We start from the raw sequence: 16,295 nt of genomic DNA on the forward strand, positions 1-16,295 counted from the left end.
CGACCCCTGAAAAGAATCAACACATCCTGGACACCGTCATGTGAGCCCTGTGTGCAACTTTAAACTGGATGAGATTTAGTCTTGCACACATCATGGAAGCATTAACCCTCCGCAGAGCCTCACTCCATACTCCAGCCCTTGGCGCCCTCCCCAGCTTCTCCTCCCACTTGCACCTAACCTCCTCCATCGGGCCACTTTCTCTCTTCAACAACTTCCCATATATATCTGAAACCTTGCACTTTCCTATTTCCTCCTCAGACAGAAGTTTGTCCTCAGCACCGGGGGTGGCAGCATTGGAAACGAAGCCACCTCCTTCCTGATAAAGTCCCTCACCTGCAGATACCTGAACCCATTCTCCTTCGGCAACGGATATGTCCCCTCCAGCTCCTCCAGATCTGCAAACTTCCCTCCAACAAATAAATCCCGAGTATTCTATCCCCACCTGCTGCCACCCCCGGAACCTCGTATCCAACCCTGCTGGAGCAAACCTATGATTGTTGCAGATCGGCACCCACAGGGACATGCCTTCCATTCTAAAATGCTGCTGGCACTGGTTCCACGCCTTCAGTGCTGACACTACCATTGGGCTCGTGGAGTACCTGGCCGGCAAGAATAGAAGGACCTTCAACAATAGTGCCCGCAAGCTGGTCACTTTACACTCCTCCATCTGCCCCGACATCGACTGCACCTTCACCGTCCAATTCCTAACCATTGTAATGTTTGCTGCCCAATCATAGTTTTGCAAGTTAGGCAATGCCAACCCCCCAAGAACAGCCTCCAAGACCGTAGAGGCTTACCGCCCTCACAAACCTCAAATTCACCCATTAACCTTGCTAAAAAAAGACTTGGGCCCAAAGACTGGGAATTTCTGAAATACAAAAAAAACTTTGGTAACACCGTCTGGACTCGACCAACGACAGTGGCAGCACATCCTCCCTCTTAAAATCCGACTTCATTTCATCCATCATCTACGCCCCAAATTCAATTTCTGCAGCTAAACCCAACTCTGTACCACTTGTATCCCAAGGTAACAAAACCTTGCCTCTACTAACCAAAGTGGCAGCCCCCCCAAACTCCTCTCCTGTCCCGGACATTAATTAGGAATATCTCACTTTTCCCCATGTTGAACTTATATAGCCGAAGAAAAGACCAAAGATCCCCATGATCCTGTCAAAACTCCCAACCGGTTCTGAAATATACAGCAGAAGATTATCCACTCGGTTCTCCTCTCCGCCCCCACTCAACACCCTTCCACCCCCTTGAGACCCTGAGCACCATTGCCAAGTGCTCAGTCGCCAGGGCAAAGAGTAGCAGGGAGAGTGGACACCCCTGCCTCGTCCCCTCGATGCAACCCAATGTACTCTGAGCTGACCTGTTTGTCCGAACACTTGCCTTAGGTGCCTTATACAACAGCCAAACCCAGTCCACAAATCCCTGTCCAAACCCAAACTACTCAGCACCTCGAATAAGTACACCCACTCCACCCGATTGAAAGCTTTCTCTGCGTCCATTGCCACAACCGCATCCACTTCTCAGCCCTCCGAGGGAATCATAATGACATTCCGTCACCTCCAACGCTCGTCGACAGTTGCCGCCCCTTCACAATTCCTGTCTGGTCCTCACCTATCACCCCCGGCACACAATCCTGTACCGCATCGCCAGTACCTTCGTCAGCAGCTTCACATCTACATTCAACAGTGAAATCGGGCGGTAGGATCCACACTGCTCCGGAGCCTTGTCTTTCTTTAAAATGAGTGATATTGAAGTCTGAAATAACGTTGGCGGGGGCTCCGAGCTGTACAATTTCAGGTAAAAAGCCTCAAGCATACAATTCACCTCCTCTGGCTCTGTAACCACCAACCCCTACCAACTCTCCCATTTTGATTTGATTTATTGTCACATGTACCGAGGTATAATGAAAAGTATTGTTCTGCATACCGTCCAGATGGATCGTTCCATACATGAAAACAACATAGGACATACATAAATACACACTGTAAATACATAAACACAGGCATCAGGTGAAGCATATGGAGTGTAGTACTACTCAGGAGAGATGTGTGAAGAGATCAGTTCAGTCCATCAGAGGGTCATTCAGGAGTCTGGTAACAGCAGGAAAGAAGCTGTTTTTGAACCTGTTAGTGTGTGTTCTCAGACTTTTGTATTTGCTGTCTAAAGGAAGAGGTTGGAAGAGAGAATAACGCAGGTGGGAGGGATCTTTTGATTTTGCTGCCCGCTTTCCCAAGGCAGCGGGAGGTGTAGACAGAGTCAATGGTGTGGAGGTGGTGTTGTGTGACGGACTGGGCTGTGTTCACGACTCTCTGTATTTCAGTCTTGGGACAAGCAGTTGCCATACCAGGCTGCGATGCAGCCAGATAGGATGCTCTCTATGGTGCATCTGAATCATTATGGACATGCCAAATTTCCTTAGTTTCCTGAGGAAGTATAGGCGCTGTTGTGTTTTCCTGGTCGTAGCATTGACGTGGGTGGACCAGGACAGATTGTTGGTGATATGCACACCTAAGAATTTAAAGATGTCAACCATCTCCACCTCGATAACATTGATGCAGACAGGGGTGTATACGATACACTGATGCAGACAGGGATGTGTACGATACTTCGCTTCCTGAAGTCAATGACCAGCTTCTTAGTTTTGTTCACCTTGAGGTAAAGATTGTTGTTGTTACACCACACCTCTAGGTTCTCTATCCCCTCCTGAACTCTGACTCATCGTTGTTCGAGATCTGACCCACTACGGTCCTGTCATCAGCAAACAGTCGTGTGTGTAGAGGGAGTATAGTAAGGAGCTAAATACGCAGTCTTGCTGGGCCCCGGTATTGAAGACTGTCGCGAGGAGACGTTGTTATTTATCCTTACTGATTGTGCTCTATTGATCAGGAAGTCGAGGACCCAGTTGCAGAGGGAAGAGCCAAGCCCTTGGTTTCGGAGTTTTGATATGAGCTTGGCTGGGATTATGATGTTAAAGGCGGAGCTGTAGTCAAAGAATAGGAGTCTGATGTAGGAGTCCTTATTGTCGAGATGCTCCAGGGATGAGTATAGGGTAAGGGAGATGGTGTCTGCTGTGGACCGGTTGTGGCGGTATGTGAATTGCAGTGGATCAAGGCATTCTGGGAGTATGAAGTTGACGTGCTTCATGACCAACCTCTCAAAGCACTTCATTGCGATCGATGTCAAGGCCATTGGACAATAGTCCTTGAGGCATGTTGCCTGGTTCTTCTTTGGCACCAGTATGATGGTGGTCTTCTTGAAGCAGGTCGGAACCTTGAAATGGAGTAGGGAGAGGTTAAAGATGCCCGCGAGCACACCCGCCAGTTGGTCCGCGCAGGATCTGAGTGCACGACCAGGGACTCTGTCAGGACCCATTGCTTTCTGAGGGTTTCCTTTCAAGAAGGCCGATCTGACTTTGCAAGCTGTGACGATAGGTATGGGTGCGTCTGAGGCTGCGGGGGCAGTTGACAATGATTTGATGTTTCCTGCTCGAAACGAGCATAGAATGCATTGAGTTCATCGGGGATAGGTGCACTGCTGCTGGAGATTCTACTCAGCTTTGCCTTGTAGTCCATTGTGTTGTTTAAGCCTTGCCACAGCCGACGAGAGTCCATGTCGTTAGTCTGTGACTCTAGCTTAGTCTGGTATTGTCCCTTGGCATCCCTGATGGCTTTGTGGAGGACGTACCTGATTTCCTGTATAGGTCAGGGTTGCCAGTCTTGAATGCCTCAGACCTCGCCTTCAGTAGGGAGTGAACCTACCGAATAAACCGGTTTCCGGTTGGGGAACATATATACTACCTTCTTTGGCATGCAATCTTCGACACGCTTGCTGATGAAGTCTGTGATGGTGGTGGCATGCCCGTTTAGGTTGGCCGCTGAGTTCTTAAATATGGACCAGTCCACTGACTCCAAGCAATCGGATAGGAGCTCTTCTGTTGCCTCGGACCAGCATTGTACGACCTTCCAGATTCCCACCAACCTCTGGGTGTAAAGGTTTATCCTCAAATCCCCTCTAAATCGTCTGCCCCTTGCCTTCAATCTATGCCCCTTGGTTAGACCCATCCGCTAAGGGGAAAAGTTCCTTCCTATCCACCTTATCTGTGCCCCTCATACGTTTATACACCTCAATCTTCTCTGCTCCAAAGAAAGGAACCCCAGCTTATCCAGTCTCTCTTGATAGCTGAAATGCTCCAGCCCAGGCAACCTCCTGGTGAATCTCCGCTGCACCCTCTCTAGTGCATTCAATTCCTACCTATCGTCATTTCCCACCCTCCAGCCCTTCCCATTCACTGTGGCTACTCCTGGCCACTCCTCATTTGTCCCTCTCCTGCTATTCCCCTGGTTTTGTAGTTAAATTCATCCTGGGCCCCCTCCTTCCAGACATTGTTTAAAACCTACCTCTTCAAAGCCCATGATCAGGGGGGAAATTATAACCAACAAGGTGCGCAGAGACAAGGAAGAGCGGGTGGCCAGGCAACAGCTGATTGGTTCCATCCTGGAGGTCGATAGAAAGTGCTCCGAGATCCTGACCATAGAGCTTCTGGCGGAGAGGAAAAATCTACAAATGGACTTTAACCTGCTATCCACTAGGAAAACAGAACACCAACTCTGCCATACACGGGGCACCTTCTATGAGCACGGAGAAAGGCCGGCCACTTACTGGCTCACCAGCTGAGAAAGCAGGCAGCCAAGAGGGAAATAGCGCAGGTAAAAGACAGAAGAGGCGGACTGGTAACGGAACCAAAAGAGGCCAACTGCGCATTTGAAACCTTCTACTGAGTGCTGTATACCTCCGATCCCACCAATGGGAATGCGAGGATGAAACAGTTCCTCAATGGACTGGACATGCGAGTTGTGGGGGAGGACAGGCGGGGCGGGGAAGCACCAATAGATCTGGGAGAAGTCATGAAGCACACCAGCTGCATGCAGGCGAGGAAGGCTCCAGGACCCGATGGGGTCCTGGCAGACTTCTATAAAAATTTGTGCCACCCCACGTTTAACGGACATGTTTGCAGATCTGCAGGCGAGGGGCACCCTGCCTCCTTCGTTAACATAGGCCACGATATCGCAAATACCCAAAAAAGTCAGTAACCATTTCACTGCTAGACGCGAAGATACTTGCGAAGGTCCTGGCCAAAAGGCTGGAAAACTACATACTAGAGGTGGTCGCAGAGGACCAGACGGGCTTTGTCAAGGGTAGGCAGCTTACTGCGCACATTAGATGGCTGATGAACATAATAATGACACCCGCTGCCCCCACAGAAAAGGCCTTTGACAGAGTCAAATGGAAGTACCTCCTCGAGATACTGGAGCGGTTTGGGCCAGGGGCAGGGTTCACCTCCTGGGTGAAACTCCTGTACAACACCCCCAAGGCGAGCGTTCGAACCAACACCACCAGCTCTGAATACTTCCAGCTGCACAGAGGCACTCAGCAGGGATGCCCACCATCCCCACTCCTGTTTGCCCCAGCAATTGAACCCATGGCAATTAATCTGTGAGACGCGAAAAGTTGGAAAGGCAATGACGAGGCAGAGAGCTCAGAGTATCGCTTTATGCGGATTACCTGTTCCTCTATGTCTCGGAACTACAGGAAGGCCTGAGAGCAAAGAGAATCTTCTCTTTGTCCAGAAAACAATGCAACCACACCACCCTTGGCTGCTGCCCTGCCTTGGCCTCTTCCTCAACACCCTGCGTGCCTGATCCACCTTGGGAGGACGGTCAAAGCCCTCTCCCCCACCAACTTCTCAAACACCTTCGCCACATACTTTGTGGCCTGCATTCCTTCAATTCCCTCAGGCAGCCCCACAATCCGGAGAGCAGCTTACTGCGAACATTAGATGGCTGATGAACATAATAATGACACACCCTGCCCCCGCAAAAAAGGCCTTTGACAGAGTCGAATGGAAGTACCTCCTCGAGATACTGGAGCGGTTTGGGCCAGGGGCAGGGTTCACCTCCTGGGTGAAACTCCTGTACAACACCCCCAAGGCGAGCGTTCGAACCAACACCACCAATCCCTCTTGGACAGATTCTCCAAGTCATCCACCTTTTCCCTCAACAGCTTCTGGTCCTCTGCCATGAGCACCATCTCTGCCTCCAAACAGGCCAACCGGTCCTCATCATCCACCTCCGCCTTCTGGAGCGCCGAACTCTAAACCTCCAGTGTTTACTCCACTCTCAATAGCCGCACTGATGGGCTCTGCCACCTTAGCCAGATCCTCCAAGGCCTCTTGCCTATGCTGCTGGAACTTATCTAACAATCGCTTGCTGGACCACTGGGCAGCCAACGACACCCCAGAGCTCTCCACCATCTTTCCCTCTGTCACATTTTGAAAGTCCTTCTGGCCAGACTGATTTCTCAATTCACTCCTTGTCTGATCAGCCATAACCCGGCCCTACCGGAGGAGAATTCCCGTCTCACACTGTTTGTACACTTTGCACCAGCAAACACCCCCTATATCGGGTCAAAAGGACCAAACAATTTCACCTCAAGCGGGAGCCACCAAATCATAGAATCATAGAATTTACAGTGCAGAAAGAGGCCATTCGGCCCACTTCTCCCCTCTCTTCCCTGGGTTTCTTCCTTGCCACCCCCTCCCCCCTTCCTATCTGTTCTGTGTGATTCTGTTTGCCTTCATTAGTTCACCCACCCTCCCCCTTTCCTTCCTATTTGCTATTGGCCTCGAACAGGTCTTGGAACAGGCTGATGAATAGACCCTACGCTTTGTGGAAGCCCTCGTCCGACCCTCGGATGGTGTACTTGATCTTCTCCAGTTGGAGAATTTCCAGTTTGCAGCAGTGGTTGGTGCTGGCAATCGCAAGCCGAGCAGGATTCTCCGTCGTGCGATTAGGAAGCAAGGGCATCGGCCCTCTTCCCCATGTGTAGTTCTGGCTACCCGAAGACTGCCACTCTCGGGCACAGCTCCACCCATAGCCCCAAAACCTCGGACATCACCTCGAAGAAGGCTGTCCAGATTCCTGCCAATCTGGGGCAGGCCCAGAACATGTGGCAGGCTGCAACTAGGGGCTTTTCACAGTAACTTAATTTGAAGCCTAATTGTGACAATAAGTGATTTTCATTTCATTTGTTTCATTTCATGGTTTTTTTTTCTAAATGCTTTTTATTGGGCCACCAGATGGTAGGCTAACTGGCCTATGGGTTCTTGATTTCACTCTGCCAGCTTTCATAAATAGAGGAGTGATGTGTGCAATTTTCCAATTTAATGGATGGTTCCCGCATTGAGAAAACTATCTATAATGTTCTCACCTATTTATTTTAAACCTTGGGATAGAAGCCATCTAGTCCTGGGAATGTGTCGTTTTTCAGTTTAATTCATCTCTCCATTACTTTTATCTTGTTAATGTTAATTTTAATGAGTCCCTGTCACTGATTCAGGAATAGTATCATTGGTATGCCTGGTGTACTGACCTCTTCCTCTACTGTAAATACTAATGCAAAGTAATTATTCAGAATGTCTGCCATTTCCTTGTTATCATTGACAACATCACATTTATCAGTTTTTATGGGGCCCACATTACTTCTCATCACACTCTTCCTAATTTAAAAGATTTTGCGTTATTTTTGATGTCCCTTTTACTTTTCTTTTCAGTCTGTTTAATTAGCTCTTGCTATCTGTTCTGTCACCCATTGCTGCATTTTGTATCTTTTCCATTTGTCAAGATCTATGCTACTTTTCATAATTTTGTATGCTTTTTCTTTTAAATTTAATGTTGTCTTTTACCTCTTTAGTTGTCCATGACAGTCTGTTTTGGCAAATAAATCCCTTCCCCTTCATGGTTTTAAACTGGTTTTGTATCATGTTAAATTATTTTTCAGACGCTTCCCATTGATTTCTGTCATTTTACTCATTAATAAATTTGCCCAGTTTACTATTATCCCGTTAAAATCAGCCTTAACTAAGTCTGGAATCTTAGAACTGTTTCATGTTTCTCCTTTTCCGATTCTTATGTTGAATTCAATCACATGATGATTGGCATTGAATAAATCTTCATGCATCATTCGGCAGTTAACTAAATCTGGCTCATTACTCAATCTAATACACCTGCCCCCTTGTCGATTCTGGGACACACTGTTTCAGAAAATTATCCTGGACATAAATTTGCTAACTCTGACATGTGGTAGTCTGCTTGTCCCAAACTATATGATAGTTAAAGTACCCCATTAAAACCATTCAGCCTTTGCTACATGTATATCTTTAGCATTTATAAAAAGCTACTCCTTCATAGCTACAGGGTGTGTCTGTACAACTCACTATGGTTTTAAATTATTTTCCATTTCTTAATTCTAGCAATAAGGACTCGACTGCTAGCTTTCCTCTCCAAAATTGAAGTGATTTTTACCCTTTATTATTAAGACTGTCCTCTCCCTCCATCATTTTTCCCTATCTTTCCTGTAGATCTGGAGCACAGCTCCAAGTTATAAATTGATGGGCATAAAATTATTAAATTTACCTGTCTTTCGAAAAAGATAATAAGGGGCTAAATAATGCTATCTGTTTCAATCCTGCCCACAATTGATTCCCGTTAGGTAATCCGTAGAGGATGCTCATCTGTATATTCTTTGCTGGAATGGGACCTTGCTGTATAAGCTGATTTGGTCAGTTTTGAAAGTGTAGCATCTATGGTCAAGTGGAGCAATGCACCATCTAGGTCTCTAATTGAATTCCAGTTAATGGTATGCACTTGATGTTTTCTCCTAAAACTCCAGTGGAGCTGATAATGCAGTGTAAATTTTGAACAAATTCCCTTCATTAATATGAGTGAGATTATGCCTCGCACGAGTTAATTGAACAGTGCTGTACTTTTCTTTGTGGCTGTATGTCAATTTAATTTTTCCTTGCTGTTCTTTCATTAGTCTTGCATCAGAACTGTTCTACAGCGGGAACCTTACAGCTAACAGCAAACAGCCAACTCACAAAGATTTTTATCCCCTCATGTTTTGCGTGGCCTGGGGAGCAGACGTGCAAGACAAACACAGTGCCAGCTATTACAACTGTTCTGAGGTTAGCACTGGCTGGTTCTACACTAATTTAATGTACTTGAGCAAGAGATGGAGAAGATTTATTTTTAATATTGTCCAGAGATGTATAATGAGATTAGATACATTGAGCAGAGATGAAAAATATTATAGTTGACTGTTTGTCTTTCATTTGATTTGAACTGTGAAAGATTATTATTTTTCCGAAATATATTAATGGTTCTTTCAGCTGCTTTGCCTAATTGTTGTTAATTTCTTGCTGTCTATGTTAGCATGGCCATTTCCTTTATCTAATGATTCAATTAGCCTAATTTCTCTCGAATACAAATTTAACAGGGCAGTATAGGTTTTTTAAACAGCATGATTTATATTTTTGAGGTGTGAAATAATTTCTGTTATACCATTTCTGCTTGCCTTTTTTGATCTGGAGGCCTTGTGGTCTTGCCGCCAGTAACATGATGGTTTGGTATCTGCTCACTGTAGGTGGTGTGGTATATGCATTCACCTTTTCTTTGTTTAGTTTTCCTTTCTGCACCAGTTCTTTACTCCCACTCAATTTGAAAATGTGAACTACTTCCATGTCTCCACCTATGCTGCTCTGAGTCACTGAGTGATTTTCAACAACAGCAACGTCACCAAATTTATTATATTTACACAACGCCTTATATGTAATAAAACATCCCAAGGTGCTTCACCTTGCAGTATTATAAAGCAAAATGTGACATTTGAAAACTTCCTTTTGCCATGAGTGGGTGCAGGTTAAATGGCACTATTCATTATGTAGATGCTTGGCAACCTCCACTGATCTGAATATATTTCCCTTCCGCACTGCCAATGTGGTATGTCATAGTAATTTCTCTACATTCTACCAATTAATCTCTGAGGTCAGATAATGGTTGGGATTATTTCAGAAACCAACCCAGGAATGTAATTGTTGCAAGTGGTTCAGCAAGATAAGAAACAAAGCCCAAATTCCTACTTGGGTGAATTGCCACAGGTTTCCTGGTGGCATGGGGGGGGGGGGGGATTCAATGGGAAATTACATTTACAGCAGCGGTACCAGAAGATCCCGCCGCCAGCCAATGGTGGGCCGCCTCCCTCTGGCGAGAAACAAGCTGCGGTGAGACCAGAGACGCTCACCCATTGTGTCGGAATTTCACATGCCCTTGGAAATCAATAGCGTTGAAATTGTATTACCCCTTGTATAGTTTCCTCGAACACAAATGTTCTCTTCCATCAAAGTGTATATAGAACCAGGGATGTCTGCTTATACAAGCACTGTTGCATTTGGTAGCAAAATGTTATATTATTAATCAGCATCCTGCTAAATAGATTGCAGAATGCATTTTGATATCTTATCCCTGGATTGATTGACTTATGCACCCTAGATCCTGAGCAAATGGGAAAGCACATTCTAACTGTGTCAGTGTCGTTGATGTTGAATCTGGGGAGTGCAGCCAGGGCTAATTGATGGCACCACAGCTGGCTCAGCTTTACAAGGAAGACTGGAAGAGCAATGGTAATAGGTGATTTGATAGTTAGGGGAATAGATAGGTATTTCAGTGGCCGCAGGTGTGAATTGAGTATGTTGCCCTCCTGTTGCCACCAGAACGTTACTGAGAAGCTGCAAGAGCACACCGAAGTGGGAGAGTGAACAACCAGCAATCATAGTCCAAATAGGTACAAATGACATAGCAGATAGGGAAATGTAGTCCTGCAGTCAGAATTTAGGGAGCTGGGTCGGAAATTAGCATGCAGGACCTCAAAAGCAGTGGTCATTGGAGTATTACCTCTACCGTGTGCAAATTAGTATAGAAATAGGGTAAGGCAGATGAATGCGTGGCTGGAGAGTTAGTGCAGGAGGGTGGGCTAAAGGTTCTTGCAATATTGGGACCTGTTCTAGGGGAGATCAGACTCTGCGGTTGGACAGGTTGCACCTAAGTAGGGTGGCGATTTGCTACTGCTATTGGGTAGGGTTTAAACTAACTTGTTAGGGGTGTGGGTACCAGGAGATAATATCAGAGTGGAGTACTGCACAGCCTCTCTCTCCTTCTCCCGCGCATGCTCTCTCTCCTTCTCCCGCGCAGGCTCTCTCTCCCTCTCCCGCGCGGGCTCTCTCTCCCTCTCCCCCGCGGGCTCTCTCTCTCTCTCCCGAGCGGGCTCTCTCTCCCTTTCCCATGGGGGCCTCTTTCTTCCCCGCCATCTCCCACTTTCATTTGTGTTCATTGTTATACGGTTGCTTCAATCTCCCTTCTTCTGCCTTATTGGCTGGAACCATCAATTCAGCGAACACGTGTAGTTGGATCTGAACAGAGGCTTTAATACACTTACAATAGAGCCAGCCTATTCGTCATTGAACTTCAGGTGAACTGGCAGGCTGGCTCTAAGGCACTGATCTTTATACATCGGTCCCAGGGGGAGGAGTCCTGGGCGGAGCCAAGGGAGGAGCCCAGTACAAACTCTCGCGTACTCCCAGAGCGACTCCCCCTGGTGGTCGGATAGTGAAACTGCACTTACAATGGGTAGATAACGAACATATATACATGGAGTGATATTGGCAACTATATATAGTGTGAATCACATTCACCACATTCACCCCCTGTTAAAAAAATCAAGTCCGGCGGGGGCGATGGCTCAAAGAGTCGGTCTGTCCGGTGGACGAATTGTCTGTTTTGATCTGCGGAGCACCAGGGTTGCAGCCTCTTGCGGTGGCTGGGCGGGCGTCGAGGTCTAGGGTACGGTTGCCGGCTCTGGGGCGAGTCTTGTCCGAGCCTCATACACCTGCTGGTCGAATGGAGACTGGGGGCACGGGCGGCGGGCTGGTGCTGGCGCTCGGGACTGGTGGGGGCGCAGAATCGGGGGCGCATGGGGGCAGCCGCATAGGGAACGGGGAAAGGAGTTCCTTGGTGGGGGTAGATGGGGGGCTGGATCCAGCGGGTGCCCGGTCCTGGAGGGATACTGTGTCCTGGCGACTGTCCGGGAACTCAACAAATGCGTACTGTGGGTTGGAATGAAGCAGGCGCACCTTTTCACCTTGTGCGCCCTGACGTGCTTCCTTAGGAGAACCGGGCCTGGCGTCCTCAGCCACGCCGGAAGTGAGACCCCTGTGGTAGTGCCCCTGGAAAAAATGAAGAGCCGCTCGTGGGGGGTTTGGTTGGTAGCTGTACACAGGAGGGATCTAATTGCGTGGAGCGCGTCAGGGAGGACTTCCTGCCATTGGGAAACTTGGAGCTTCCTGGACCTGAGGGTCAGTAGGACGGTCTTCCAGACTCTCGCGTTCTCCCTCTCCACCTGTCCGTTCCCCCTGGGGTTGTAACTGATAGTCCTGCTCGAGGCGATGCCCTTGTCGAGCAGGTCCTGACGCAGCTCATCATTCATAAAAGACGCACTCCGGTCACTGTGCACGTAGCTGGGGAAACCGAACAGGGTGAAGACAGTATGCAGGGCCCTAATGACTGTGTGGGACGTCATATCGGGGCATGGGATGGCGAAGGGGAATCGGGAGAACTCGTCAATAATGTTAAGGAAGTAAATGTTTTTGTTAGTGGAGGGGAGTGGCCCTTTGAAATCGATCGTAAGGCGTTCAAAGGGTCTAGAAGCCTTGACCAGGTGGGCCCTGTCTTGTCTATAGAAGTGCGGTTTGCACTCCACACAGATCGGGCAGTCCCTGGTGATCGCTTTTACCTCCTCATTGGAGAAAGGCAGGTTTCGGGCTCTGATGTAGTGGGCGAGCCGGGTGACCCCTGGGTGGCAGAGGTCATCGTGGATGGCTTTTAGGCGGCTGATTTGCGCGCTGGCGCATGTCCCGCGGGATAGGGCATCCGAGGGCTCGTTGAGCTTCCCCGGTCGATATTTGATATCATAATTGTAGGTGGAGAGTTCAATCCTCCACCGAAGAATTTTGTCATTTTTAATTTTGCCCCTTTGCGAGTTGTCGAACATGAAGGCGACCGACCGTTGGTCGGTAATGAGGGTGAACCTCCTACCTGCGAGGTAGTGCCTCCAGTGTCGGATAGCCTCCACGATGGCTTGTGCTTCCTTCTCGACTGAGGAGTGTCAGAGTTCTGAAGCGGATAGGGTACGGGAGAAAAATGCAACGGGCCGCCCTGCTTGATTTAAAGTGGCTGCTAGCGCTACCTCTGAGGCGTCGCTCTCAACCTGAAAGGGAGTGGATTCATCGACTGCCCGCATAGCTGCTTTGGCGATGTCGTCCCTGATACAGCTGAAGGCTTGGCGCGCCTCAGCAGACAGGGAAAATAGTGTGGCCTTGAAGAGTGGGCGGGCTTTGTCCGCATATTGGGGGACCCACTGGGTGTAGTACGAAAAGAGCCCCAAGCACCGTTTGAGGACCTTGGGGCCATGGGGGAGGGGGAGTTCTAAGCATGCGGTCCGGGTCTGGGCCCAGGACTCCGTTCTCCACGACGTAGCCGAGGATGGCTAGTCTGTTTGTGCGGAACACGCATTTCTCCTTGTTATATGTAAGGTTTAATTTTTGGGCCGCCTGGAGAAAACGGTGGAGGTTGGCGTCGTGGTCCTGCTGGTCATGGCCGCAGATGGTAACATTATCCAGATACGGAAAGTGGCCCGCAGCCCGTACTGGTCTACCATTCGGTTCATTGCTCGTTGGAACACCGAAACCCCGTTAGTGACGAAGGGAACCCGGAGGAAATGGAAGAGGCGGCCATCGTCCTCGAACGCCGTGTAGTGGCGGTCCTCCGGGCGGATTGGGAGCTGGTGGTATGCAGACTTCAGATCCACCGTGGAAAATACCCGATATTGGGTGATCTGGTTTACCATGTCTGCGATTCTGGGGAGGGGATACGCGTCTAGGAGCGTAAAGTGATTGATGGTCTGGCTATAATCGACGACCATGCGGAATTTTTCCCCGGTCTTGACGAACACCAGCTGAGCTCTCCAGGGACTGTTACTGGCCTCTATGAACCCCTCCCTGAGCAGCCTTCGGACCTCCGTTCTGATAAATACCCTATCCTGCAGGCTGTACCGCCTGCTGCAGGTGGCTACCGGTTTGCAATCCGGGGTGAGGTTGGCGAAGAGAGGAGGGGGGGGGGCGATGCGCAGCGTGCCAAGGCTGCAGATAGTGAGTGGGGGCAGGGGCCTGCCGAAGCTGAGGGTGAGACTCTTGAGATTACATTGCAAATCCAAGCCTAAGAGGAGTGGCGCGCAGAGGTCGGGCAAGACATACAGTTTAAATTTGGAATAGCTAGCGCCTCGAATCGTTAGCGTTGCTGTAGTGCGGCCTTGGATTTGGATGGAATGGGAGCCCGAAGCGAGGGTGATAGTTTGGTTGACGGGATAAATAGGGAGGGAACAGCGTCCTACCAGCTCTGGGTGTATGAAGCTCTCTGTGCTCCCATAGTCGAAGAGGCACGACGTGTTGTACCCGTTGATCTGGACCTCCGTCATCGAATTTCTCAGATGCTTGGGGCGAGATTGGTCGAGGGTGACCGTGTTGAGTTGCGGGCCGCGTGGTGGGTGCCGGGAGAGTCGAATTCTTCCGATCGGGCGTCCTATCGAGTAGATGCCGCTGCGTTCTGGCGAACTTGATGCAGGAACACTGCGCTGAGTTGCGGGCCATGTGGTGACTGCCCGGGGAGGTCGTACTCCTCCGATGAGCTGTTTGAGTCTGGGGATGCAGCTAGGGCCCGTGGATCGCACGTGGAGGGTGGTGATGAAGATGGCGTCCAAGATGGCGGCCCCCATGAATCGCACGTGGCCGGCCGCATGGTGGAGGTTTGCCAAGATGGCGGCCCCCGTGGATCGCACGTGGCAGGAGGGGGCGGAGCCTGAACGTAGGCCGCAGCGTTTCAGGTCCCGCAGGCCTGCTGGTGCTGGGGGCGATGTTTTTGGACTGTTGGGGTGTTGAGGGCTGGGGCCCTTCTGCCGAGGCGCACTTTAGCATAGTGGCCTTTCTTCCCGCAGCTGCTGCAGGTCGCGGATCGGGCTGAGCAGTCCTGCCACGGGTGCTGGCTTTGTCCACAGAAGTGGCAGACTGGAGCAGTTGAATAACTGGTTTGGGGAGCTGAATAGTGGCAGGCTGGAGCAGTTGAATAACTGGTTTGGCGAGCTGAGTAGCTGGCTGGGGGAGCTGAGTAATTAGCTGGAGCAGCTAGATGGTTTGAGTAGTTGATTGGGACAGTAGAACCGGCTGTGGTGGCGCGATAGCTGGGGTGCCTTGCGGCACAGGTTTGGGGGGTCCTCAGGTCGGGGGCCCATGCGGGGTTAGCGAGGTCCGCGGGAAACGAGTTGAGGCTGCGGAAGGAAACTTCTATCGTGATAGCAGCCTCTACGGTAGTCTCTAAGCCCTGGGCCCCATTTTCTAATAGTCTCTGGCGTACATAGCTAGATCGAAGGCCCGCTACAAAAACATCCCGCACAGCAAGCTCCCTATGTTCGGCCGCGGTTACGGCCTGGTAATTGCAGTCATTTGAGAGATTGTTCAACTCGCGTGCAAATTCAGCTAAAGTTTCAGTAGCCCGTTGTCGGCGGGTCGTGAACACATGGCGGGCAAAGACCTCGTTCATGGGCCTAATATACATTTTGTCCAAAATCGCCAGCGCAGCGGTGTAGGAACCGGCTGGATTTAATTGTGTAGAAATTCTGTGGCTTACCCTCGCGTGCAGTAGGCTGAGCTTTTGTTCCTCCGTAGTATCAGCGGTGCTGATTTCATCCAGGTAGGCCTTAAAACATTTCAGCCAGTGGCAGAAGGTTTCTTTCGCCTCTGCATCCTGCGGATCGAGTTCTAGACGTCCTGGTTTTAGAGCGGATTCCATGCTTTACTTTGGCAGCTTCTTAAGTGTATTAAATTGATGGAACCATCAATTCAGCGAACGCGTGTAGTTGGATCTGAACAGAGGCTTTAATACACTTACAATAGAGCCAGCCTATTCGTCGTTGAACTTCAGGTGAACTGGCAGGCTGGCTCTAAGGCACTGATCTTTATGCATCGGTCCCAGGGGGAGGAGTCCTGGGCGGAGCCAAGGGAGGAGCCCAGTACAAACTCTCGCGTACTCCCAGAGCGACTCCCCCTGGTGGTCGGATAGTGCAACTGCACTTACAATGGGTAGATAACGAACATATATACTTGGAGTGATATTGCCAACTATATATAGTGTGAATCACATTCACCACAGGCTACAAACAGGTTTTGGAACAGCTGGGTGAATGGCTCCCATGTTTTGTGGAAGCCCTCTTCCGACCACCAGATGGCAAATTAAATTTTCTCTATCTGGAGAAACTTCGATAGGTTGGATAACCAGTCTGCAGCT

At 49.4% G+C, this 16,295-nt stretch overlaps 1 protein-coding gene across 11 annotated transcripts in view; it reads left to right on the forward strand.

Annotated features, from left to right (window-relative positions):
* LOC119978927 (probable helicase with zinc finger domain) overlaps window positions 1–16,295 on the forward strand; it is a 607,351-nt gene that overhangs the window by 248,073 nt on the left and 342,983 nt on the right. For all 11 annotated transcript variants that reach the window (XM_038820871.1, XM_038820872.1, XM_038820862.1 and 8 more), the window contains one exon: window positions 8,887–9,034. In XM_038820871.1, coding sequence (XP_038676799.1) covers window positions 8,887–9,034 — 148 coding nt within the window. The remainder of the gene's footprint in view (window positions 1–8,886; window positions 9,035–16,295) is intronic.

The sequence above is a fragment of the Scyliorhinus canicula genome, chromosome 15 (genome assembly GCF_902713615.1).
Source record: "Scyliorhinus canicula chromosome 15, sScyCan1.1, whole genome shotgun sequence".
Classification (NCBI taxonomy): Eukaryota; Metazoa; Chordata; class Chondrichthyes; order Carcharhiniformes; family Scyliorhinidae; genus Scyliorhinus; species Scyliorhinus canicula.